Below are 27,820 nucleotides of genomic sequence, written 5' to 3' on the forward strand. Positions count from 1 at the left end.
TTGAGACCACCCAGGCTAACTTCTGTGATATACTATGTGCATCCAAAGTGGTTTAGCCTGTGGTACAACCTGCTTAGGGCCCTCACAGACTCAAGTTCAAATTGTTGAGATTTACACTGGTAACTTAGCTCTATGCCTTCCTCATCCCCCCTTTCGTTTAGAAAAGTCGCAATTGCTAAATTTTATTCAGGTCTATGTATTTACTTAATAGATCCAGAAAAACGCTTTAGTAAAACACTTAATCAGGATATAAATGAATTTTAATGAATGAATGGTGACAGAAAACTATATTATAGCACATTTCTAAACAAGTAAAATCTCATCTCCCTTTTCCCCAGAGTAGTTTGAGAAAATACCTTCTCCAAAGATTTATAGCTATAATGGGGAAGGCATGTTTTTTTCTTCTAATAGAGTTAAGAGTTTAGTGCCTTCAGTGTTAATAGGTTTGGAATTCCTGTGTAAAAACTGCTTCTGCTGGTGTCTACAACCCATCTCTTTCATTCTATTCTCTGTAAAGCTCCTTGCTTGGTTTTATTCATCATTCACCTGATTGCTGATATCTCTATGTTTCCTTCATTGATCTCTACCTCCATGGTCACAAACTGGCAGAGACCTCCCTTACTTCTTCATCTCCCTTGTGACTCCACCCATCATCCACAGATGTCCTATGCACATATACCCTCAGGGAAAAGGAGGCCTTTGTTCTCTTCCAATAAACATATATGCTCTGGGGCAAGGCAGCTTGGGAAGTATAATCTTCTACTAGGCAAGCCTGTTACATCCTTCTTCGAGTTAAAAGATAGTGTACTTAAAATTACACTGAGTGCATTGTGTAGTCCATAGGTATATCTACAACTATAGACCAACCATAACTGCATTACAGGAAACCCTGGAGCATAAAAAACTGACTCTGTGTTCCTACAATTTCCATGCCAACAGATCTTTCAGGAAGCTGGCAGAAAAGGTGGCAGTCTCCTTCCTTCTCACTCAGGTGGTTAAGTCCCATGCCTTGACTTTTGGGGTTCCCATCCTTACCCTGTAGTCTTATTGTGTCCCATGAGTCCTTGGTGTGATGGGATCATCTTGAACCTGAACTATTCCCTCAGTGAATCATCAGTTGCCATTGTTGTTTATGGCTAAAATAAAGGATACATTTGTAATGGGAGTTAGATACATACCTAGTCTACCTAAGGTGTCACCCATGTGGAAGACACCAGAGACCTGCTCTGAGAGACTAGAAATCTAGAGCATATATAGACATTCTGTGTTGCTTTACCATGTGGTTGAAGGTAGTCTTTCTTCCACTGCCAGAAATATTTGCATCTTTAAAATGTGCTGACAGCAATGGCTGCATTAATGTCGGGGGGGGGGTAAAGGATTACTAGTGAATAACACCCTGTAATGAGATGAGGGCTGCCTTTTTCCTGTCTCCCTCACCCCAACCTTAAGGCAGAAAGCCCTAAGAATGGGTCTAGGGTGGCCTTTTCCTTCATTCTTTAATGTTCAGAGAGTCATTCAGAGAGTCCAAAAGTCTAGGTTGGATGTTGCAGCTAACCTAGCAGTGATACCCATAGTGAGCATGGGTCTGGATACAGTACCTCAATGGGGCTTTGAACTTGAACTTGGTAATGCTAATGCTATGTAGGAACTGAGGTAAATTGTGAACCTACTCCCCCTTTCTACTCCATCCCCACCTGGGATCCCACAAGTAGGTATGTAAGGGGGAGGGCAAATTATGCTACCAACGTTTTGAGGGAATGTTTATTCTTGCTATTATTTTTGAAGTAAATATCCCTTTGTAAAGGCTAATCTGATATTAATTAGCTAATTGGAACTGGGGTGCTAGTTACTGGACCCCTAAAATGGGGGGAACACATTCAGTAAGAGCTTGAGCCAGTGACAGAGAAGAGAGACCCCCCAAGTTCTTCAGGGTTCTGGAGAATCCTGAGGAGGAAGGCATGGTTAAAATGTGACAGATCTGGTCCTCCAGAGAGTGGGGCCAGAGTCAAACCGTGTTACACGTAATTCATAATATCCTTGATATTCCAATGTAAAGAATCTATATCTTATACCTAGTGGACTGGCAGGCATGCCATCCCAGTGAGAATGTAGAGGGACCAGTGTACAATATGCATACCACAGAGTTAGTATAGGCCATGCAACCATGCCATTGCTCCGATCTTAAGAGAAACATTCTATAGAGTGGGATTCTGTGTGAGCACATATCTGACGGGCTTGGCTGAGTCAGATGGAGTATAGTGGATTCCTTTGCTGATCAGATGGGCTCACTGATGTATAGGAGTAAGGTACCAAATAACCATTACCTTGTCATGATGGATGGGCTTGCATAGCTCCCTGACAGTATGAGCTGTGCTGTTCAGAGTTGGTTACTCAGGTTGGACAGGTCACGGGGAGAATGCTGACAAAAGGTAATCCACTGGAGAAGCAAATGGCAAACCGCTCCAGTATGTTTGCCAAGAAAAGCCCATGGACAGTCAGTCCGCAGGGTCACAGAAAGTTGCATACAACTGGATGACTGGACAACAACAAACCTCCATGACTTTGGGGATCAAGACATACGGCCAGTGCTATATAATACTCCCTTCATTCTGCCACTCAGTCATTCAGTGTTTGCTGAGTGCTTACTAACTTCATAGCATTGTATTAGTGCTAGAAAGAGTACCTAGAAATGATAAAGTCATGGTCCCTTTCCATGTAAACTCTCACTAAAGGCTCAAAGAAGTTGTAGTGGCCACATCCTGGTAAATTGTCTTGGCAAATGGGCTAAAAAAAGGCCGAAGGCAACCAACAGGCCTCAGACTCGTCAGTGAGTGAGGAGGGTGTCTACCCCGAGCATGTGAATACTTCCTTCTAACAGAATGGGCAGATGAGAACAACTTGTTCCAGTGGTCCTGAAGGTGGCTGAAGGAGGCGCTGTGGAGCAAATAGAGCTTGGTCAGGCATTGGAGATGCCCAAGGTCATGCACTGCATCCCAGGCCATCATCAGTCGTCTTCACTTATCTTTGCCGCTGGACTCTGATGACTCTGGAGGAGACAGTGAGGCTGACAGCTTTGTGCAACCCTGCCTCACTTAAATCTAGTTCATGTGAAAATCAAGACATCATCCCGTGATGATGTCCTTTGCAAAGGGAGGACAAAACATAGTAACAGCCATGTTGTGCGATGACTAATATTGATAGACTTACCCCTTCTCAGCCATACAAGGATCTAAGACATCTCCAGAGGCCTCGTGATGGAAAATGCTATCCACATCCAAAGAAAGAACTGTGGCATTTGAATGCTATTTTTTTGCTATTTTTTTTCTTCTGTTGAGTTTTGTTTCCACTTTCTGGTGGTTCCTCCTATTGGTTCTAATTCTTCCTTACAACATCACTAATATGAAAGTATGTTTAATAGGAATGTATGTATATAGCCTATATCAGATTGTCAGCTGTCTTGGGAAGGGAGGGGAGGAAAATTTAAAACTCAAAGCTCATGGAAGTGATTGTTGATAAAACAAAATAAATCAGTAACAAAATGAAAAAAAAAAGAAAAGGTAGAACAAAGAACAACGGATAGACCGTGTCCTGGCTAAGCTGAGTTACTTGATGTTTATGAATGTGTTTTACACTTTCGCTTTTCATGTCTTTCACTTGGTCCTCCATTGCCTAAAATGACCTTCCACCTCCAGTTTGGACTATCAGAATACTATTTCTTTTTCTTTTTGGTGAGGCAGTCAGGGTTCAATGACTTGCCCAAGGTCACACAGCTAGTAAGTGTCAAGTGTCTAGGCCAGATTTGAACTCAGGTCCTCCTGACTCCAAGGCCGAAGCTCTATCCACTGCGCCCACCTAGCTGCCCTGAGAATACTGTCTTTCAAGACCCAATTCCCATCCCCCATATGTGCCTATTGATAATCCTTCCCTACTTTTAATTCCCCAGTCAGGTCCCCTGTCCTCCATGAAGCCAAGCCATCAGCTAGAAATAATCTTTCCCTCAATGAACTTATAGCACTATGTATGGGGTAATGCAAAGTTTAGGTAAAACGCAATTCCTCTCTTCCTCAAGCTTATAGCCTAGTATGGGAGTTAAGACACATAGAATATATATGGTAACAATAACACACCATGATACCTGATAAATGCCTTAGGACAAAAGAGCAAATGCTTTGTGAGATCCAAGGAGGAAGGTCATCATGCTGTGCCTGATGTATCTCTAGTGCCAAACAAGATGCCCTGCATATAGGACACACTTTTTTAAATGTTTATCCAGATGAAATTAATTGAATCCTATTTTAGTTGTTTATGATAAAGTGCAATAATGCATGTTCATAGTTGTTAATAATTCATCTCTTAAATATTGTTTGGTTTCAACTAGCAGTTCCTTTCTAAACAACTTAGTTTTCTGTGCTTTGCTAATTGTGCCTCATTTATCTTGTGATTTGCGTTTTGAAAATGCTCCCACAGTGCTTTGCATTATGGTTTGGAGGAGGGTTCTAATGGAATTCACACATTTCAACAGATGAATGCTAGTTATATAAATATATATTTTATTCATGTGTGAACATACATACATGTATATAACATGTATGTGTGCACATGCACATATATAAAATGAGCCTATCTGGATTTTTTTTTCATATTTTTCCTCCCAATGGGTCACACAAACTGGTTTTAGTCAGTCACGTCCATGTTCTCTCTTTTTGATTATATTCTTTCCACGAGGCATTTCCTTGTAAGGAATATACTCTTCACCTTGTATCAGTATTGATTTCCTGATTCCCCCAGTTGCTGGAGTCTTTCCCCACTCCTTCAAACCACCTTATTTTTTTATTTACCCTTTGTTTATTTTGTTTCTATATTTTGTATCTACTTACTATGTATGTGTACATGTTGTTTTCTCTGATAGAACATTAATTCGTTGAGGACAGGGACTTTCTCATTTTTGCCTTTGTATCTCTTTCACCCAGCATAATGCCTAGCATATAGTAGTTGCTTGATAAATGCTTGTTGATTGATTGATTATTTACAGTGATGAGGGAACTAATTAAACTTAATAGAACAGCTTGTTGAATCTCCTTTGATTCAAACATGCATTAGAATGTTTTGACATTTCATCAATTTCACTTAGATACTTTACTAAGATATGCTTACCAATTTGATTTACTTAATAATTATAGAATTATGAAAGCAGTGAGGAAAACATCACACAGAGCAAGGGATTTGGGGATAAGTGAGTTGGTGCTAGATAATGACTTTTTGCCATGAAGACTGATTGTATGCTAACAAGGCACAAGGACAGTTCAATTCAACAAACTATAATTAAGCACCTTCTTTGTGCTAGGAGATTCAAAGATAACAAAAAAATGACAAAGTCTCTTTCCTCAAGGAGTTTGAAGTCTAATAGATGAGAGGAAATATAAACAAATAAATATGGATCAAAGTAGCATGTGATAGGAGCAAAGTCTATATAACCTACCAAAGGAAAACTGGGGAGAGATTGCTTTCAACAGGGAAGGTTTTCTCAGTATAGATAATTCATATCAACATTGGCACCCCAAAATGTCCTTTGGAACATATCTCTGTGTTTACCTACCATATGGGAATCTTTGGTCCAATCTATGAGTGAAAAAATTTCCTCATCATAATTTTTATAAAAGCTCAGTGAGATTACAAAGTTTAAAAGAATTTAATTTTTTTTTAATTTAAAGGTTAAAATAGATCTTTAGTCCTGCTGTTTTGGAACTAGATTTTCTACTGACTTGACCATCTGTCCTCTCATAAGAAATAAAACAAATATTAGTGAGTTCCATGAAATCTATCGATGGTGATGGTGGGTCTTTGGAATGTGAGTGGACATGTTTGTTAACAGAACTGACTTATACATTTTGTTTTCATTCTTTCCTCTCCTGTCACACTCATGTGAAGTAAAATAATGCCCATGTTAATTATGTAATAGTTATTATTTTAGTATTGTATTAGTTAACTATGCAATATTTTTTCACATCCTTTTATTTATCTTATAATGAATGTCCAGGGTGGTCTACTGGTAGCAAAAAGATTTATTGACAACTACATAGGGACATTGGCTGCTATCTACACTTAGGACCTGTGGAAACATGACAAGAACCTTGGATTTGGAGTGAAAGAATGTGGATTCGAATCCTGGCTCTGCCACTTGTGTGGCTTTGGGTAAATCTTTTAACCTTTTTGGACCTCAGTCTCATCATCTATAAAATAAAAGAAATTAGATCACAATGATCTTTAAAGTCTTATCTATTGTTTAGTGGTCGAAATGTTTCTAAAAAGAAAAGTGTTACTAGATATATCTTTACAACATCCATGTTTTGTGTACCTAAAAGGGTTTTAATTATTTGTCTTAACTGCTTGACAATTTGGCATGAAGACAAGTATAATTTATCTCTCCTTGGCTGAGTTTATAGTAAAAGGATGTAAAAAATTAAAGTAATTTTCCAGGTAATTTGACCTTTTCCCATCAACCCCCATGTTCCTTCCTCCAAAATAATAAAAGTCAACATTTATATAGTGCTTTAAGATTTATAAAATACTTTATATACATTTATATACAACCTAGTGAGGTAGATATTCCTCAAGCTTTCATCTCAGATACCCAGGTCATTGCTGCAAACTTTGCATTTTAACTTCAATTGTCCAGAAAAAATTACTTAAGCTATTTGCTTTGCTACTGAAGACCAGTGCTCAGATCAGCCTGAGTCGTATTTTTGACTAATTATTAAGGCACTTGCTTCCTTTTGGAGAGAAATGCTTCTGAAGCAGTTGTTTTAGTTAGTAAAATCTGACTTAATATATGTAATGGCTGACATTGAGTCTGATCTGGGGATTGATTAGACATTTTTTGCTGGTGTAAGGGGGTGAGGTCTAAGAGCCAATTAAGAGATCAAAGGGTCACCTGAATCCAAAGCACAGAGTCCCTTTGTTCATTCAAATATAATCCCCCCACAGATGATGTTTATCTTCCTCAAAAGCATATTTAGGAAGGAAATAGTAGAATGATTAGAACACTAAAGTTTGAGTCAGGAAAACCTGGATTCAAATCCTACCTCAGACACGAGCTAGCTTCATGACCTTGAGCCAATTCTGAATATTTTTCTCCTTTGCAAAGGTAGTGGGGGACAAGGGTGGGGATGACAATAGAATCTACCTCACTGGCTTGTTTTAAGCATCAAATAAGATAATGTAAGGCACCATATACCTGAGCTATTGATCATGTGAGATGACAAATATCACTTTAACTCAGAATCTCAAAGTTGGAAAAGGCTTTGAAGATGTGCCTCCTTTTTCTTTTTTTAGTCCAAATGTGTGGTTTTCCAATATGAAAATTCTCCCTACTGATACAGAGTGCCAGCTTACTGTAATTTGTAGCTTTAGAAAGTCATCAAGGGTCCTGAGAAGTGAAATTATGTATGGTCACATAGCTAATATATCAGAGGCAGGACTCTAACTTAGGTCTTTCTGGTTTGAAGGCCAGCCCTCTACCCATGATTCCATGCTGCTTCTCTTTATTCTCACTAGCTCCTCTCCATCATGCTCAGACAGGGCAAGTACCCATGGAAGATTTCCTAGAAAATGAAGGAAAATGGTATCAGTATTATAGATATTTGCAGAATGTTTACACTTAAGAATACGTATTATGGGGTTCCTCCCAAAAGAATTCAAAGAGCCACTCCATTTGCTAAACTCTTCAAAGACATCTAGTCCACCATCTCATTTTATAAATGAGGAAACTGAACCCAGGGATGTGAAGTACCTTGCCCAAATCCCTCATTTTACAAATCAGGAAACTGAGACCATAGAGGTTAAGTGACTTGTCCAAGGTCCCACAGGTAATAAATGGCAGAGGTGACTCTAACCACAGTGCTTTTTCTACTTAGCTCAGTGTATTAGTGGTATATATCATATGAGAGCAATATCAGGAAAGCAAAGGGAAAAAATAAGTCAAATATTAGCAGGACAAGAATAGGTTCCTCTTTTCATATAAAATAATGTTTATTGATTATGTAAAAAGTGCTTTCCATGCTTTTTTATTAAATCAAATGTCAACTATTACATTTGGTGACAGAAACACCAAGGGGAAGATAAAGAAGGGTATGTATCGTGTATATATTCATAACTTTAACTTGATAAAATCACATGTTTTATAACTCATATTACTTGGACCCTTTAAAGTTCATAAATCACCTTCCTCATAGCAGCTTAGTGAGGGAGAGAGGACAAGTGGCATTATGTGTATTTTATAGATGAGGAAACCAAGGGTCAGAGAAGCTATTTGCCTTGCCTATAGTCACAAGACTTATCAATATGTTAGTTTCATTGTGAATTCCAGATTTCTCATTTCTTGCCTTTTTTCTCTGCTACAGGCAGAACACCTTCCTGATAACAGAGTGGGACAAGTGAATATGAGAAAGATTTAGGTTAGTTGAGGGCAGCAGAACTTTGGAATCTTGTTGTGAAATCCTTTATACTAGCTACGCTTTTAGTTGAGTGCAGACACCCAGACCAAGTAACCAGAATAGGGAATGGAACCATGAAGCATATATAATCACAACAACAATAATAGTTGATTTCCATAACAACTCTGTGAGGTAGGTATTATTATTATCCTCATTTCTGAGGCCTTAGGAAATTAAGTCATTTGCCAAGAATCACACAATTAGGAAGTAGCTGAGGGAAGATTTGAATGCAGGTCTTCTTGACTCCTCTTTCCCTTACACCACAGATGGTATCTGTGCCAGGGCACACAGGTCATAGTCAGAAACCAGAAGCCACCAAAGATGAAGCAAGTCACAAACAAGTGAATTAATCACAACTGAAGATCAGATACCAGATGGAGAATCCAAAGCTAGAGTCATCAATATGCAATACAGAATCAAGTCAAGAGAAGTTCATTTCCTAGAAAAGAATGCCCGAGAAAACAGGGACAGGCTGCTGGGGTGCCAGTGAGATCTCTCAGACTGTTAGGATCACAAAATCACATTGTCTCAGAATTAGAGGCCCAGTGAGGCAACCTAGCCTGATGTGTTCCTGACCGAGTCTCTCCAGTGTAACATCCCTGACAAGTGACCCCACAGCCTCTGCTTACGCGCTACCAGTGAGAGGAAACCCACTCTTTCTCGTAGGTCGTTCCATTTTGGAATAGCACTAATCGTTAGCTGCTGTTTCCTTACATCAAACTGAAATCTGCCTCTCTGCAGCTCCCATGTGTTGTTCTTAACTCTGCTCTCTGAGGCTGAAAAGAGTAAACCTAATAATCCCTCTTCCTTATGATGGTCCTGCAAATACTTGTAAATAATAATCATGGTGCCTTTATATCTTTGCAGTTCAAGTCAGTCAGTAAATATTAAGTGCCTACTGAGTGCCAAGCCTTTTGTTAAATGGTAGAGATACAAAAAGAAGCAAAAGGTAGTCCTTGACCTTACGAAGCTTACAGTCTAATGGGGCAAACAAATATGTAAAAAGCAAGTTATATACAAGATAATTATGAAGTAATTAGCAGAGGGAAGGCGCTAGCATTAAGAGGAGTTTGGTTTACTTTGAAACTGTCTGTCTTACCTAGGTGACATGTAGCAGCCATTCACATGCCCATTCCCACTGGTGATCAACATGGAAGCTTTGACATGCTTCATTTCTGGCCTGGACAGGTTAGCTTCTCCGTCGGCAGCCCAGGGGCACCATATTGGTGCTGGGATTAGTACAGACACCCATAGACTCTAGCCCTACCTCAGCTCAGAATTGCAGAACTCCAGCAATCCCACAGCATCAGCCTCCCCTAGTAGAAGGGATTACAGGTATATACTTCTATACTTGAGGCGGCTAGGTGGCTCAGTGGATAGAGTGCTGAGCCTGGAGTCAGAAAGACCTGAGTTCAAATCTAGCCTCAGATACTTACTGTGTGACCTTGGGCTAGGCACTTAACCTCTGTTTGCCTTAATCCATTGGTGAAGGAAGTGGCAAATCATTCCAGTATCTTTGCCAAGAAATCCCCATGGACAGTATGGTGCATTGGCTTATGGAGAGGTGGATACAACTAAACAACAACTTCCACACTCAGCCAATTCAACATTTATTAAGCACCTAGCATATGTCAAGCACTGTAAGACAGACATGAATCAGTTCCTGCCCACAAGAGGGTTATATTCTCCTGAGAGGTTGGGGGGTGAGTGATAGGGGTGGGAGAATCCAAGATTTACACAAAATATATACAAAATAACTTTGAAATGGGGAGAAAACTAACGAGATGAGAGATCAGGAAATGCTTTCTGTAGGTAGAGGCACCTGAACTGTGTTGTCAAGGAAGCTAAGAATTCTCAGATATGGAGGCAGGGCAAGGAGGAAGTGCATTTTCCAACTGAAATAACCCTAGTTACTTCAATAGATCTTCCTAAGGCATGGGTCTGTGGTCCTTCTGGCACCCTGGTCACTCTCTTCTGGGTGTGCTTCTTAGAATGTCACACTTGGGGCAGCTAGTTGGTGCAGTGGATAGAGTACCAGCCCTGGTGTCAGAAGGACCTGAGTTCAAATGTGGCCTCAGACACAACATTTACTAGCTGTGTGACCCTGGGCAAGTCACTTAACCTCAATTGCATCTTAGAAAAGAAACCCATATTCTAGGTTCTGGTTGTAATGTGATTAGGGCAAGGTCCAGTGGAATGATCCCCTACCTTTTTCTGGACACTAAGTTTGTCTTAATACACTCTAGACAGTATTGTTTTGGGGGGTTGATATAATGCTCTGTTGATTTATATTAAACTTGAAGCTCTTCAGAAGTTACACAGTGGCTCAGAGATAGAGATATGGGTCTGGAGTCAGGAAGACCTAAATTCAAATCCAGCCTCAGACAATTACTAATTGTGTAACTTTGCATAAGTCACTTAACCACTGTCTGGCTCAGTTTCCTCAACTGTAAAATAGGGAAAATAATAATAACATTGACCTCCTGGGGTTGTTGTGACAATCAAATGAAATAATAATTTTAAAGCACTTAGTATAGTGCCTGGCATATAGTAAGCATAATATATGTGTTATATAATATATTATTAATATTATTTATTATTAGTATTGTTATTTAACACAGTGCCTGGCATATAGTTTTTGTTGCTCAGTCATTTCAGTTGTGTCCAATTCTTCCTGACCTTATTTGGGGTTTTCTTGGCAAAGATACTTGAATGATTTACCATTTCCTTTTCCAGCTTATTTTACAGATGAGGAAACTGAGGCAAACAGCATCAAGTAACTTTCTCAGGGTCACACAGGTAGTAAGTCTGCGACTGGATTTGAACTTAACAAAGATGAGTCTTCCTGATACCAGGCTCAGCAATCTATCCACTGTGCCACCTAGCTGCTAATACTATCCTGGCATATAGTAGGTGATTAATAAATTCTTTTTTCCTTCCATACTCCTCCCTATTTATACTTTCCCCATCCTGTATTTGTAAAATTGAATTTTTGAACTTGAATATAGACTTTTGCATTTATTCCTATTAAATTTTATCTTATTAGATTCACATCATTATTCCAGCAGGTCAAGATTCTTTGGATCCTGACTCCAAACTGATCCAATATCACTTCCCTGCCACCTACAAAATGGATAAGGCTGACCTCAGTATCTTCATATGTGGGAGGGAGAGTGAAGTAGTGCAGTGAACCCTGGGCACAGTTAGAAGGCATTGTGATCTTGTCTCTTTGGCTTATCAGATGTGTGGCCTTGGATAAATTGTCCCACCTCGATGGGTTTGTTTCTATCATCTGTAACCTGGGAATAAAAATATCCACCCTATTTATTACCACATAGGACTGGTGTGAAGATCCAGTAAGATGTAAAGCAGTTTATGCAATAAAGACAAATGTGGGGGATCACTATTAGGTAAGAATCAGGAAATAACATCTATCACACTGGAATGGAATGTTCAGCACTGGGTATAAAAGTAGCCGAAGACTGACAAGTCAACATCTCTAAAAAGGGGAATGTTTGGATTATTAGAGTATCCTGAGGTTGAAGAAATAAGCTTTCCCCCCCCCCCACATCTGACCCTAGTGCCAATTTCATTTCCTCTTCTACTGATGGGACTTCACTTACTTTCATCTGTTATATAATTTATGTAGCTCCTAGTAACATCTATCCCATGCTAGAATACTTCTCTGTTTCAATTCCTTTTCCCATTTTCTTCTTGGAAGCCCCAGGGGGGGAAACTTTTTTTTTTCTTTCTGTTTCTCAGTTGTTGGATCTCTTGATAAACTTAATCAAAAGATGAATCAGGCAGCCTAGCACGATTAAACAGTGTGCTTTGGCCATCAGTACTGTATTTATCAAAGACCTTGATCGTATCCATCACCAGAAAGCAATGAGTGCTAACGAGAAGCTGCTTTTCCCCATCAATTGGCATGCCACATCTGTTGAAGATTACAGAGGAGCAGTCAGTGCCAATCACTCCATGGCATATGCTTCTCTGTGCCTCTGTTTGACGAACCCTCAGGGACTTTGTACAAAGCATGTGCTTTTTACTGTCCTGGAACCAAAGAGTTTAATTTTGCCCAAGAATGTGTTTATATGCCTTATAAAGGAACATTTTTTTGCCTTCTCTCACCCTTATTAATTTTTGTATGTACCAAAGGAGAGTCAGCTTATGCTAGAAAACGAATAAAGAGTCTGTTGCGTTTTACTCATACACAAAGCTTCTTTCTGTGGGTCTGGTTTCCTTTTTTAATTCATTTTTTTCCTGATAGCTTGTTTCTTGGGTTCTTTAGGGTTTTGCCCATTTTATTTTTATTTTTTTAACAACCTGATGTTAAATTGTTTTCTCTACTGGATGTTAAACCACTAGTTTTCCATATGGTGTTACTTCAGTCTGGAGAGAGAGATAGGGTCAGATATTGAAGAAAATATGTTGCCTCTTCCCTCAAAGTACTTCAAACCACTGAAAGGTGTATCATCTTTTTCATAAACACTGTATCGTTCACTCTTCATGACCTAAATGGGGAGATAAATGTAAGCCACTTTGCTAAGGAAATAGCTACTCATGGAGGAAGTGAGGCTGTGTCTACATTAAGTCAGATCACTAGATAATGTGTTGGTCTGATCATAAACTCCTAGATATTTGGAAATCCCGAAATGTGAGGACCTCTGAATAACAATCTGAAGTATAATTGATGGAGAAGGGCAGAGAAAACTACACTTCAGGTAATGGAAAGGATTGTGATGAAGATGGAGCCTGGAGCCAATGATGGTTTCATTCTTGGTGGTTAATGATGTTGCTTCATTTTAGAGAGTCAGGTGCTATAATACTTAAGTATCCTGAATATTTCAATGGATTGATGCCACTGTGTGGTAAGTGAAGTGCAGATTCTTCAGTGTTTGCTAAAAAGAAACATCTTGAGCAACCTTAGGAATTCAGCAAAAGTCAGGCTGTTGAATTATTAGTCTTCTGAGCCACTGAGGGCTCACCTCATCGTGCTGGAGGGGAAGGAGATGCAGAAGTATGCTTCCCCACCCACATCAATTTTTGCATAGCTTTGGAGCTATTAAACCCAAGGAGTATGCTAACAGAGCAGTTTTAATTGCTTGGCACTTGAAAAAGCTAGCTGTGCTGTTTAGTAGGTTAGAAAGATTTTGAAGTTGTGATTACATTTAGAACTGTGCAGTTTTACTTGCAAAATAATTGGACTTTGCCCCTAAAAAATCCTTATCTACTGAAAATAAGCATCTGGAGTTCAGGGTTACCATAATCAATTATGGCACACTCAACCAGAATAACATTGCACAAATGTTTGGGGCATAAGTGATCTTCATGAGTTATCTAAATTAATCTAATAGATTGAATTCATCAAAAGTAAACTACATATGAATAAGTCCATAATCAATTTTAAAGGTTTGTAGAAGTTTGGGGTCATTAGATAAAAGCAAATAATATCACATTGGAAATATCCAGTGATTGGATAAAAGAATCAGACACACCCTAGGCCTATGTATAGGACAGTTCAGGATGACACACACTCCAGCTTGGTTGAATACACTGGTGAAGGACTCCTGAAAGGGGATTGCCCTGGGAAGGGGCAGTAAGTTTCTCTCCCTCCCCAAATTACTAGGTGATAATAGTGTGAACTTCAAAAGATCAGAAGACCTGGAGTTCCTATAGGCACAGGAATCATCATAGCAAATTTACAGGGGTAGTAAATGGCTCGTGGCAACATATACATCAAGAAGTGGGGGATACACAGAGAATAAATTAGACATATTGAGGAAAGGCATCTTCAGGACTCTACATGGGCACTAACCCTCAGCCCTCATCTGTACCTAATGGGAACTTCATGAAGATCCCATGAAAGAAGAAAAGGGCTTCAAATAATCAGAAACTGTTAATTTACTCTTTGGATACATTTACTCTCTAAATTTGAGGCTATTCTCTTTTTTTTAATTAAGAAAAATTTCACATTTATTTTTAATAAATGGAATAAACCAAGCATTTCCAGAACATAGTATAATAAAAAAGATGATTGCTCATGAAACTGCAAATCTGTTATTTACAACTTGCTATTCCTTTTAAATATATAGTAAAGTTATCATGTAAATTTTTTTCTTCCTTTCATTTTTCCTTCCCTTCTGCCCTAGAGATGGCTGTCATAAGACACAAATGGGTTTGTATGTATGTATATACACACATATATGTGTGGCATGAGTGTATATGTATGTACATGTGTGCATATGTATGTATACAAAATTATTCTATACGTTCTTCTATTTCCCACTTGATAAGTGCTCAGAAGATATGAGCCCACTCTTCTCAGAGATCTTGTATGTGCAAGGGGACAGTGTGACCCTGGTTTGGGGAACTGTTTCTCTAATAACTTTCCTTGCTATACTTGCTTAGTAAATAGCCTTTCTAATTAAGACTGGCTGATAAGCAATGAGAAGCACACCAGTGGGAGCATGTAAGAAGCAATACTGAGAACTGCCAGCAACACTCAGTGGTTGCTGATCTTAGCACCCTCAACCTCTCCACATCCCTGGGAGAGAAAAGTAGTCAGCTATCCTCTGGACCAGGGGTTGGGAACCTGCGGCCTTGAGGCCACATGTGGCCCTCTAGGTCCTCAAGTGCGGCCCTTTAACTGAATCCAAACTTCATGAACAAATCCCCTTAATAAAAGGATTTGTTCTGTAAAACTTGGACTCAGTCGAAAGGCCGCACCCAAGGACCTAGAAGGCCATGTGTGGCCTCGAGGCCACAGGCTCCCCACCTGAGCAGGTGTTAGAGATTTAGCCCCCAAATTCTAAAAACTCAAAAAATTCCAGGCCTTCCCTTCGCTATGTGCTTTTGTAGACAGTTTAAATGTACTAAATTCCATTGTCATTTTAAGAAATAATCATAATTCCAGCTGTGTGACCCTGGGCAAGTCACTTAACCCAGATTGCCTCACCAAAAAAAATCATAATTCACACATATGTGATACTTTATAGTGTGTAAAATGATCTTTCCTCACAATAGTCCTATGAGTTGGGGACTATAAGTATCATTGAATCAATAACTAAGATGGGACATTTGGGGATTTGCTCAGAAATTTAGAGTGCAGACAGGCCCATTCCTGAGAAAACTTCTTTCTGCTAATTGCCACACTATAGATGAGCTCCTCCCCATATGACCCCATGACTGCCTTATTCTGGCTCATGTTTTGTTTTGTTTTTTCTCAGTACTTGCACCCACACCCCATTCTATCTCATTTCCCTAGCAGCAACCATTTCTTCAGGGGTGGCAAAGCTGTATATGGTATCCTGAGGCATGTGTCTTCCTCCGAACAGCCACAGCACAAGTGAGCCTCCTACCTTCTCACACTTGCTCCAGGTGCAAACATTACAGCTCAAGGCTCTGAATAAATTATCACCATCTTACAAATGAGGAAACTGAGGCTCAGAGGGATTAAATTACTTGTCCCATGGCTTGTAAGTGGCAAAGTCAGGATCCCCATCCAGATCTTCTGACTCCAATGTTTCTGCCTTTCTTGAGGGAGAGGAAAGAAGAAAAGGAATGAGCATTTAGATAGTGCCTAAGTGCAAGGTGCTCTGTAAGTACTTTTTTACAAATATCTCATTTCGTCCTTGAAACAGCCCTGCAAAGTAGGTACTATTATTATCCCCATTTTGTAGATGGGGAAACTGAGGTGAACAGAGCCAACTGACTTGCCCAGAATCATAGAGCTTTACCATGTCTGAGGCCAAATCGAACCCTGACTTGAGGCCCAGCATTCCATCGACTGGGCCACCAGCTGCTTCTGGCAGGACCATTGTTGATTGTTCTGACTTTTGTCTTGCCACCAGTCTCCAACAGCTCTGGAGGAGAGAGTGAGGCTGATGACTTTGAGCAGCTCTCTCTGCCTCAGATCCAATTCATGTGCGAGTCAGGACATCCCCCATAATGTCACTGGTCTTCAAGAGCGAAGGACAGATAGCAGCAGCAGCTGCTTCTGGGGTCTAGTTTCTCCTGATGCAGATGCTACATAAGTCATTTCTGTTTCTGGAGCACTGCTACCAACACCTATGGGAACACCATACCTTCTGGAGTCTGGTGGTCTTTTCCAGTGTCCTGCTGCCAAGTAAAATGCGCTTAGATTCCAAGTGAAATGCTGGATGAATTTTTTTATATTCATTAAGAATAACGCTGTCAGCGTTCATTAAATCTGCTTTTAAAATCTCATCGTTTTGATTTTTCGATCAACATGCCATACCTGGCGTGTGGCTACTTTGACATTTTATTAAAAATGGAAGAAATGATTGTCAGGAAATCTCTGGAGCCCTTGGGGCTGATGGCACAAGCAACAGAAGAGTACTCTTAAGGTACCCTGGTAAATCTAAAATTGTCACATCATTCAACTCATCATTGGGCCTGCCCAGAAGATGATCTGCCCACAGAGAGACCTAGGTCTGAGCTCTGGCTCTGCCACTTAGCAGCCATGTAACCTTGGGCAAGCCTCTCAATTTCTTTGTGTTTCAGCTTCCCTAGCTGTAAAATGTGGATGAAAAACATTTACACTACCTAGCTCACGTTTTGAAGAAAATGTTTTGTCAGTTTTGAAGTGCTATTAAAATGTGTGCTCAGTTGTTTTTGACAAACATCTAATTTCATTGGTATAAGGAAACTCCCAAAGAGGAAACTACCTCTATTAATGCAGATTGGTACCTAAAAGGAAGTATAGCCTACTAGGTGTCAGGCACCGGGTTAAATGCTTTACAAATATTTCATTTGATTTTCACAATAACCCTATGGGAAAGGTACTGTTAGGCGATGTGATTAACCCCATTTCACAGTTGAGGAAACTGAGGCAGAAAGAGGTTAAGCGACTTGCTCAGGATTACATAGCTAGTAAGTGTCTGAGGCTGGATTTGAACTGAGGACCTCCTGGGTCTGGATCCAGCGCGCTATCCATTGTGTCACCAAGCTACCTCCAGACCCTGCAACTTAGTCTTAGAAAGCTGTCTGGGGCACTAATTAGGTGAAGTGATTTGCCCAGTGTCTCGCAGCCATATGTGACAGAGTCAGGACCTGCACCTGGGTGCCATTAACTGTGAAACCAGCTCTCCAGTCACTACTCCGTGCTGCCTTTCCCCGTCTCAGCTATTTTTAGCTCATTCTTATCTTTTTCAAAAGAAGTTTTTAGATAGAAAACAGTTCTGGAACAAATCCCTATCCTGCTACTATTCTCCCAGATTAAATATTCTGCAGACTCTTATGAAGGTGAATAAAATTATTTATCTTTTCTGGTGAAATAAAAAGGGCAGAGTGTGAGTTCATCTATCGTAGGTTCACTGAAAACATCTGTGTCCAGACAGAATGACGAGGATGATATGAACCTTATACTATTTCCACTTGGTTTTTTATTCCTTCCACTGTGTATCTTGACGAGGATGATATGAACCTTATACTATTTCCACTTGGTTTTTTATTCCTTCCACTGTGTATCTGTAACATTGTTGTGGTTTAGTTTTTCAGTTGTGTCTGACTGTTCATGATCCCACTTGAGGTTTTCTTGGCAGAGATACTGGAGTGGTTTGCCATTTACTTCTCTAGATCATTTTACAGATGGGGAAACTGAGGCAAACAGGGTTAAGTGACTTGCCCAGGATCACACAGCTAGTAAGTGTCTGAGGCCAGATTTGAACTCAGGAAAAGGAGTTTTCCTGATTCCAGGTCTGGTGCTCTATCCACTGTGCCACCTATCTACCCCATCTATATATCATTACTATTACTGTTATTATTATTATTATTATCATCCCCCTACTTATCCTTGTTTTATTACTTTTGATGCTGTTTGCCCACACTGTGGTACCAAATGATGACTACTGCATTACACTTATATTTAGAGAGTCCTGCTAACTAATGCTCTCATGAATATTCAACAGAGATAGTTTTGTACAAAGGGCCAGGGAATTAGGTGTCCTGCCAAGTCTTTTTCCATGTCTAATGTCTATGATAATAGCTGTAAATTACATGGGACAGAAGGAAAGGAATTGTCCTGTAGAATCCCTAATGGAAATAAGGAACTTATCTTGTCCCCAAGTCTCATATGTCCAGACCACATCATATTGATGATATCTGATGCTTAAGTGGATTCTTCACCTTTGAATAACAAGCAATATTGCCTTGGAAAATCTTTAACCACAGTACTGCTCTATTGCTTCTGTTAAGCAATCTTTTGAGGATTTAAAAAATGTTAATTGACATTGCTTCTTGAATAGTAAATGAAGAGATCCAAACCAGAATTTAAAATCAAAATGCTTTCCCATTAGGAATCCAGTGGCATCAATTTTGGGGACTGAAGTTAAGCTAAATTAGCCAACTTTGTGCATTCATTACCCTTACCCTAATCCTCAGAATCACAAATGCAAAATGCTGTCATTACATCTGAGAACTGACATCAGCTGGGATTTCTAGATGTGAATTCTGAAAGCTTCGTTTGAAAGTTTCTTTCTCAAATGGTTGTTGCCAGCTCTGATATTTCCTCTTCACATCTAATACTTGAGTAAAGATAGATGCCTATTTCTCAGTACCCAATTAAAGCAAAAAACAAGAAAAAAGAATGTATTTGGAACCACTTACTTCTTATATCATGTCATACATTAAGAGATTCCTAGTGGCATTTAACTTCTTATGAATTATAATGCATTTTTGATACTTATAATTTGAAGTTTAATTTATTGTTATTAAAACTCAGAAGTTCCTCTAGGCAATTGTGTCCTCCTTCTCCTGTGCCTTTCCCTTCCTAAACCTATTCTTTACCCTCATTAAAGTCTCCTATCACTCCATAACTCTCTGCTCTGTCCTTACTTTGCTCCCTTTGAAATCTTGACATTATTGCTAACCAGTTTAATTTTTCACTGTCCTCTACCCTGGAATCCCTGTCCATTTTCCTTCCCAAACCTAAGCCCGACATGATTTCCCCATCTGTCTCCTCTGTTCCTACTCATGGAGTAACACTATTAGATAAAATCATATAGCTGTGCTGATTGGGTGCGCTTCACATCTTAGTTATCTGATCTCTCCTGAGCTCTCAATCCTGCACAAGAATTATTTTGCCCTTCTCTCTGTAACTCCCTATCATATCCCATCATACCTGTTCCAAACCTTCTCTTCTTTCTTCAAGCCACCTACACTGCTCCCTCATACTTCTGTGTAAGCAAGAGATCTCACATCATACTTTGCCAATAAAATGGAAGCTATCTCTTTCAGGAGTTCATTGTCCCTAGTTCTGTATCTCAGTTTCTTTCAAGATCATCCTCACTCTGGGGCAGCTAGGTGGCACAGTGGATAGAGCACCTGCCCTGAAGTCAGGAGGAGCTGAGTTCAAATCCAGCCTCAGACCAAGCACTTGACACTTACTAGCTGTGTGACCCTGGGCAAGTCACTTAACCCCAATTGCCTAAAAAAAAATTAAAAAGAGATTACCCTTTCCTCCATCCTCTGAGAAAGAGATTGTCTTTCTTCTTTCTGGGGCCAAGTCTTCTACCTGTACCTTTGATCATTCTCTTTTGTTTCTTCCATGAACTTGCTCTGTTTATCATCCACTTAATGTTTATGATCTTCAGTTTCTCCTTTTTCCATTAGTTCCTTGTCTGCTACCTATTTACATGACCAGATAGTCCACATCCTTACACAAAACTTTCTCTTGATCCTGCCATCTCTTGGCCTATATCTCTCCTTCCTTTACTGCCAAACCCATGAGAAAAACTGTCTATATTCATTATCTCCGTTTGCTCACCTTTTATTTATTTCTCAATCTCTTGTAATATGGCTCCTAATCCCATCACTCAACTAAAACTGGTCTCCCCAAAATTATCAAATATCTTATAATTACTAAATCCAGTAGGCTTTCTCATCCTTTTTGACCTCTCTGTGCCCTTTGACACTGACTACCTCTTTTTCCTCCTAGAAACTCTCTTCTCCCTAAGTTGTCATGACTGAACTCACCTTTTGACTTTCTGAGCTGTCTTTATAATTCCTCTTTGCTGGATCAGCATCATCATCTATATTGTACCCTCATGTGAGGTGAGATCACCACAGTGATCTGACTTGGGTTCTTTTCTTTCTTCACTTTCTCATGGAAATCTCATAAGCTTTCATGAGTTCAGTTTCTTCACAGATTATTCCAAAATCTACACATCAAGACCTCATCTCTCTCCTTAGCTATAAGGGAGCACCAACAACTAGCTTCCTGCTGTATTTCTCCACCTGAATGTCCCACAGATGCAGCAAACAAAACGTGTCCAAAGCATAACTTATTATCCCAGTCTCAAATACACCTTTCTCCCTAACTTGTCCACTTCTGTAGAGAGCAGCACTATTTTTCTAGTCATTTAGGTTCAATATCTCACTATCACCCTTGACTTTGCTCTCCCTCACCCACCCACTTCATATCTAATCAATTGCTAAGTCATTGATTACAACATCTCTTGTTATCTGTCCCCTTCTCTCCACTCAAATGGACCACTTTCTAGTTCAACCCTTTATCACCTTCCTTCTGAATTATGGAAGTAGATTCCTTATTGGGCTCTCCTTTCTCCAGTCTATCACCTTACAGCTACAAAACTGATTTACCTGAAGCACAGTTCTGACCATGTCAGAAGTATTCAAGAATGACTACTTAATGTCTATATGTTAAAATATATACTCCTTTGTTGGCATTTAAATCCATTCACAATCTTATCCCAATGAATTTCTCCAAATTCTTTTCATAGTACTTTCCCTCAAATACTACAGGCAGCTGCATGGTATGGATAGAGCACTGGACTTGGAGTCAGGAAATCCTGACATTTACTATGTGACATTGGGCAAGTCTGTTGATCTCTGCCTCAGTCTTCTCATCTGTGAAATGGGAAAAAATGGCAACTACCTCCCCAGATTTGTTGTGAGAATCAAATGAGATGTTTTTAAAATGCTTTGTAGACCTTGAAGTGCTATATAAGTGCTAGTTGCTGTCATCATCATCACCACCATCATCACCATCACTGTCACCACCGTCATCACCATCACCATCATCATGATCATCATCATCACCACCACCACCACCATCATCACCATCACCATCATCACCATCACCACCACCACCATCTTCATCATCATCATCATCATCTCCATGTTTCTGCTAGACTGACCTATTCGCTATTCACCCTACATACCTGATCATCTCCTGCCTTTGTGCTTGCTATCTGTGTCTGAAATGCTTTCCCTCCTTGTTTCTTCATTGTAGAACCCTACTTTCTTTCCAAGCACATCTCAGGCACCACCTCCTCCAGGAGGTCCTTCCATATTTCGTCCATTTTTAGTGTTTTCACCCCACCCTAAAATTTGCTCAGTATATCTTTTATATGAATGGTAGCATAGCATAATAGATGGAGAGTTGACTTTGGAATCAAGAAGAACTGAGTTTGATCTGAACCTACCAGCTTCTAACACATACTGGATATGTGATCCTGGGCAGTTCTCTTAATCTCTCAGGGACAAAAAATTGCCAGACTGCATTCATAGGAGTTCCTTCACCAGTTATCATTAAATCATGGGTCCCCCTCCCATGTACCTCCCAAATTAAATATTTGTATAATATATATGTAGGCATCTACACATGTATAAGTATTTTGTTTGCCAAGGAATCAATAAGCATTCATTAACTGGGCATTACTATGTTCCAGATTCTTGTAGAAGGGAGGTAAATACAAATATATAATCCTTACTGTCAAGAAACTTACAACATATAAATATATATACAAGTATATACATGTCTATGTATATATATCCACATATATACAAGTATATACATGTATATATATACATATAAATATATACAGCATTAATATAAAGCGAATGAATACAAATATAAATAAAATAGTTAAATATGAGGTGGCTTGGCACAGAGGGCATTAGCAATTGGAGGAATCAGGTACTTGAATTGTGTCTTTAAGGAAGAAAGGGATTCTTTGAGGTGGAGGTAGGGGAAGAATTCATTCCAGGCAGGCAGAACAGCCAGTACAAAGGGACAGAGACAGAGAATGAAGCATCAGGTGTGAGGAACAGAGAGAAGGCTAGTTTGAATGAATCAGCGTGGAAGGAGGAATAATTTCCTGTAAGAAAGATAGGTTGGGGCCAAGTTGTGAAGGACTTTAAATGCTGAACGGAGGAGTTTAAATTTTATCTTAGAGGCAATAGGAAGCCACTGATGTTGAAGGAGTCACATGGTCAGATCTCTGATTAAGGAAAATTACTTTGGCAGCAGTGTGTAGGATGGACTGGAGTGGTGAGAGATTTGAGGAAGGGAGACCAATTAGGAAGCTGCTGTGGTAGTCTAGAAGAGGTGGGCCCAGACTCAGTTGGTATCTGTGTGAGTGAATGGAAAGGGTCAGATGCCAGAGATGCTGTGGAGGTAGAAACAGCAAGACTTGGCGGCTATTGAATATGTGGAGTGAGGAGGAGTGAGAAGTCTGGGATAATGCCAAAGTTATGAACCTGGGAGACTGGAAAGATATTAATGCCTTTGGAAGAAGAGTGAAAAAGAACAAGCAACAACAACAGGGAAGTCTGGAAGAAAATGCAAACTCTTTCAGCTGAAGATTATTTTACTTTGTCTTTGTATCCTGCATCCCTACAGTGATGCCTGCCACATAGTAGTTGTGCAATAAATGTTTGTTGAATTGAGTTAAAAACATTGTTATCAAATGATTTTGAGTTGTGATTATTGTGTGTTATACATCAGAGCCATAGCATCCCTGAAACATTTGCGGAAACTCCCATTTTGAGGCAGGTAGGTAGTGGAATGGATAGAACACCAGACGTGGAGTTAGGAAGTCCTATGTACAAATCTCCCTTAGATTCTTACTAGCCATGTGACCTTGGGCAAGTCACTTAGCCTCAGTTTCTTCAACTATAAAGTGGGGGATAATAATAGCACATACCTCCCAGGGTTTTAGTGAGTATCAAATGAGATATTTGTTAATCACTTAGCACAGTGCCTGGTGCATAGTAGGTGCCATATAAATATTAGTTGGTTTTTTTAGGGGTTTTTTTTTGGTTGGCCAATGGGGGTTAAGTGACTTGCCCAGGGTCACACAGCTAGTAAGTGTTATGTGTCTGAGGCTGGTTTTGTACTCCAGGTCCTCCCGAATCCAGGGCTGGTGCTCTATCCACTATGCCACCTAGTTGCCCCTAAATACTAGTTTTTATTGTTGTTGTTGTTAATATGTGATGTCCAGGCCCCTGCTGAAGTTCTCTCCTTATTCTTATTACTTAGTTGTTAACACAAGAGACACTAAACTCTAGCTGTAGCTGAGAATTGTGCTTTTGGAGCAAGAGATATTTTTCATCTTCTGCCGTGTAAACCCCCTTCCTTCACTGGTGAGTTCTTCCTGGTGCTTCCATTTTGAGAAAACGCTGGCCAACCTTCATTCCCCTCTCCCAGCTGTGGCTTCTGACTTTCCAGCCTTAACACTGTCCCCACACTGGGTAACTTCAACAACTCCTCTTCTTACCCACCCTGGCTTTCATCTACCTCTCATGTATTATTATGTAAATCACATAATGGCAAAGAGCATCCTTCTTTTTGTCTGTATTTGTAGCACATGGTAAATGCTTAATAAATGCTCATTACCTTGTTCCCTCAGACTTCTGCCTAGCCTCTTCTTCTTATGTTATATCAGCAGAGTGGGGGAGAAAGAAAAACATGTATCTAGAATCTCCCAATATTGTCTAACCAGGCTATCAGTTGGCATGAGGTTACAAGTCAGCGATGGCATAATAATTAAAATTGTCAAATTAGATAAAATGCATAAAGTACTTTTCAAACCATAAGGCACTCTATAAACTTTAGCTGTTATTATTTTATTACATTGTGATTAGATTATTAGGTTGGTTGGTGGCTGTCCTTGGTTCTCGAAGAGGACCAAAATGGCATCACTATGTTAGAGTCAATTTCCAGTGTGTTCAGCTGTGACTGATCAGACCAATATGACCTGTCAAGGCTCTACCACAGATTGGGGCACAAATAGTTCCTATGAACATTTGGAGTAGAGATGTCTCTAAATTTGCACATCTCACATTTCTTTTGAGCTACTGCAGTTCTGCTTTGCCCATAGGGCGCAGCACCTTCTTTGACATTGGGCCTACCATGCCAGCTGGTCCTTTGCTAGCATCTTCCATATCACAAATCGATTCCAAAGTTCTTCAGAGAGAACTTGAGAGTGTCCTTGTATTGCTTCTTCTGACCACCATGTGAGCATCTTCCTTGCATGAGTTCTCTGTAAAATAGTCTTTTAGGCAAGCGTTATGTTTGTCATTTAAACAACATGGCCAGCCCATCTGAGTTGTGCTCTCTGTAGTAGAGTTGATTTCTTGAGCTATTAGGTATTAGATTATTAGACATTACCGATAACTCAGGATGCTAATGGCATTGATATAAAAGAAAAGAGATGGGTTCCTCCCCTACAACCAAAATATAATTGCCCCATAATTTTTCTGGAACCCTGGCATCATTCCTGCATACAACTCTGTAGGTAGTACAGCAGATAGAGTGCTGGACCTGGAGTTCAAATCTGGCCTCAGAAACTTGCTAACTTTGAGACCATAGGCAAATAAATCACTTAACCTATCTGCCTCAGTTTCCTCATCTGTAAAATGAAAATAATAATATTGTCTACCTCCCAGGGTTGTTGTGAAAATAAAATGAAGTAATGTTTGTAAAACACTTTGCAAACTTTACAGCACCCTATAAATGCTAGCTATCATTATTATAATGATAATAATAATTATTTTTAACTATCATTACTGAGAAAGAAAGGAAAAGGTCTGATCACCTTCTTTAGAACATAAATTCCCAAAGGGGAAATATGTCCCTTTTTTTCTTAACAATTAATTCATTATTGAAACTGTGGATTGGCATAACCATTCTGGAAAACAATATGGAATTATGTGAATAAAAGTGACTAAAATGTGCATACTCTTTGACCCAGAAATTACACTGCTAGGTGTATTACCCAAGAAGGTTATGGGTCAAAAGAAAGGCTCAATATTCACCAAAATATTTATGCTAGCATTTTTTTTTGTAATATCAAAGAACTAGAAACAAAAGAGATGGTCAAAGATTGGGGAGTGACCAATCTGACTGAGGAGCAATAATGTAATGTGCTTTGCTGCAAGAGACCACGATAAATACCGAAGATGTTTATATGAACTGATACCAAGTGGAGTAATCTGAGCCAGGAGAACAAGACGTGCAACTACAGCAATGTAAATGGAAAGAATGACCACAAAATGGTAGATACAGTGTTATGAAATCGTAAAAAAACAAAGGTGGCTCCAGAGAAGAGATATGAGAAGACACCTCCCTCTTCTTCTTTGCAGAGGTCAGGGATCAAAAATGTGAATCACTCTACTTCACATCAGGTTTCTCAGTGTGCATGTGGGTTTTACTGATTTTTTTTCCTCTTCTTCCTCTTTTTCTTTCTTTAAAAATTTTTTTATAAGAGTTGATTCTTGGGAAGTTGGGAAGGGAAAGGGATGCAAGGGAAAACCTAGGTGATGTAAAAACAAAAGATAGTGTAAAAATGCATTCATCTCAAAACCCCGATGAAGCATTTTACATAGGAAACAAAGCAAACAGAGCTAAGCCAGGAATGATGATGATGAGCACTGTAAAGATTACCTCATAGAGGTACAGGTCATATTGTCTAAACTAATTGCCAACATGGTAGTGACTTAACATTGGATATTTTTTTCTTCTTTGATTGTTAGAATTTGCTTTTACAGATGGTTATGTGCTTCCTGTGTAACGCATTTAATTATCTATGTTCAAGGTTACCCTTTGGTTGGGGAAATCTAAAGGGCTCATTGATTTCATTTAACACACACTGTTTGGTTCTATATATTTCATGCAAGTCCCAAAGCAGACCATTCAGGGGTCTGTCACCAGTATTAGTCTGTATACCACCTGGATTTTTCCTTTTCAGAACCAAAGTGTGTAGCTGCATTAAGAATGATTAATTATGCTACTATTGCTGAATAGCTTCATTAGTTTCAATGGTAAAAATTAGAGTAATTGAGATCTAAATGCTGTTGTGGCTAATAGTTTTCCCAGACTCTATTACCTTCTTCCTTCTACTCTGTGTATACTGCCATCGTTACTCAGTGAAAGATCTCAGCAAGTAGGATCCAGTGTCTTTATGCTCCATGACTGCGTACTTGGAGGTAAAATAGATATTTTAACTTAATAGATTAGTTTGTAGCTGTGTTGAGGTCAAGTTTAACTTGCTTGGTCCACATGTAGGTTGAAGGTGTTGTTGTTCAGCCATTTTCCGTCATGTTCCACCCTCCGCGACCCTATTTGGGCTTTTCTTGGCAAAGACACTGTAGTGGTTTGTGTGACCTTGGACAAGTCACTTAACCCTATTTTCCTCAATTTTCTCATCTATAAAATGAGATGGAGAAGGAAATGACAAACCACTCCAATATCTTTGCCAAGAAAATCCCAAATGAGGCCGTGAAGAGTTGGACACAACTGAAAACAACTCAACAGCATCAACAATCATTACTATAATTTGCCTCTATCAAGGGAGTAATCCACACCAGTGAAATCACAGATCCATCTAAGTATCGGTGTCTAGTCTGACAAAGATGCGTTAATAATAATTCAGTCTTTCATTGAATCTATTTGTGTAACCATTGTACAATCACCTAATTTTGGTGCTCTTTTATTAATATTTTATTAATATCGTATTTCACTAATAAAATGGAAGTTCCACTTCTTTAATGCCAATGTTGTCTGGGTCAGAATTAAAAGCACTTTTAGAGGAAAGATAGCTTACAGGTACTAGTAAGTTCTAATTTAGGGGAAATACAACTTTATCCAATAGATCCTGGGAAAGTGACCCAGATCAGGGGTCATTTGACCTGAGTTACATCACCAGCTCCATCGTTGATCATATGAACAACATTTTACAAGTCTCATAGTGTCACTGTGACTCAATTTCCCAGTGGTGTACTAATCATCCTTTCTTCCTGCTGCTCTAATAACAATGCTATGAAAAATGATGAGGCACTGTTTGTGGAACTAAACCCAGATCTGCATGAGAATAGTTACATCAGTAATGAAAATAATAATTATTATTATCATTATTATTCTTGGAATAAATCCAGGTCTTCCAACTCCAAGTCCAGTGCCCTTCCCACTATATCCTGGTGCCCAGATATAAAGCACCAAGAAAGGTAGCATTTCCTTAACATTTTATTTCAGAGCCCTCAGAAAACCTTCTCCCGGACTA

The 27,820-nt window shown here is 39.4% G+C and overlaps 1 protein-coding gene across 3 annotated transcripts in view; it reads left to right on the top strand.

Annotated features, from left to right (window-relative positions):
* CPQ (carboxypeptidase Q) overlaps positions 1-27,820 on the top strand; it is a 624,464-nt gene that overhangs the window by 543,490 nt on the left and 53,154 nt on the right. Inside the window, exon 8 of one of the 3 annotated variants that reach the window (XM_020968914.2) lies at positions 6,038-6,145. The exons of the other annotated variants lie outside the window; for them this stretch is intronic. Coding sequence (XP_020824573.1) covers positions 6,038-6,069 — 32 coding nt within the window. The 3' untranslated portion in view covers positions 6,070-6,145. Of the gene's footprint in view, positions 1-6,037; positions 6,146-27,820 lie in introns of those variants that run through there. 3 annotated transcript variants of the gene reach the window in all.

Source organism: Phascolarctos cinereus, unplaced genomic scaffold (assembly GCF_003287225.1).
Source record: "Phascolarctos cinereus isolate Bilbo 61053 unplaced genomic scaffold, phaCin_HiC Scaffold_4;HRSCAF=312, whole genome shotgun sequence".
NCBI lineage: Eukaryota > Metazoa > Chordata > Mammalia > Diprotodontia > Phascolarctidae > Phascolarctos > Phascolarctos cinereus.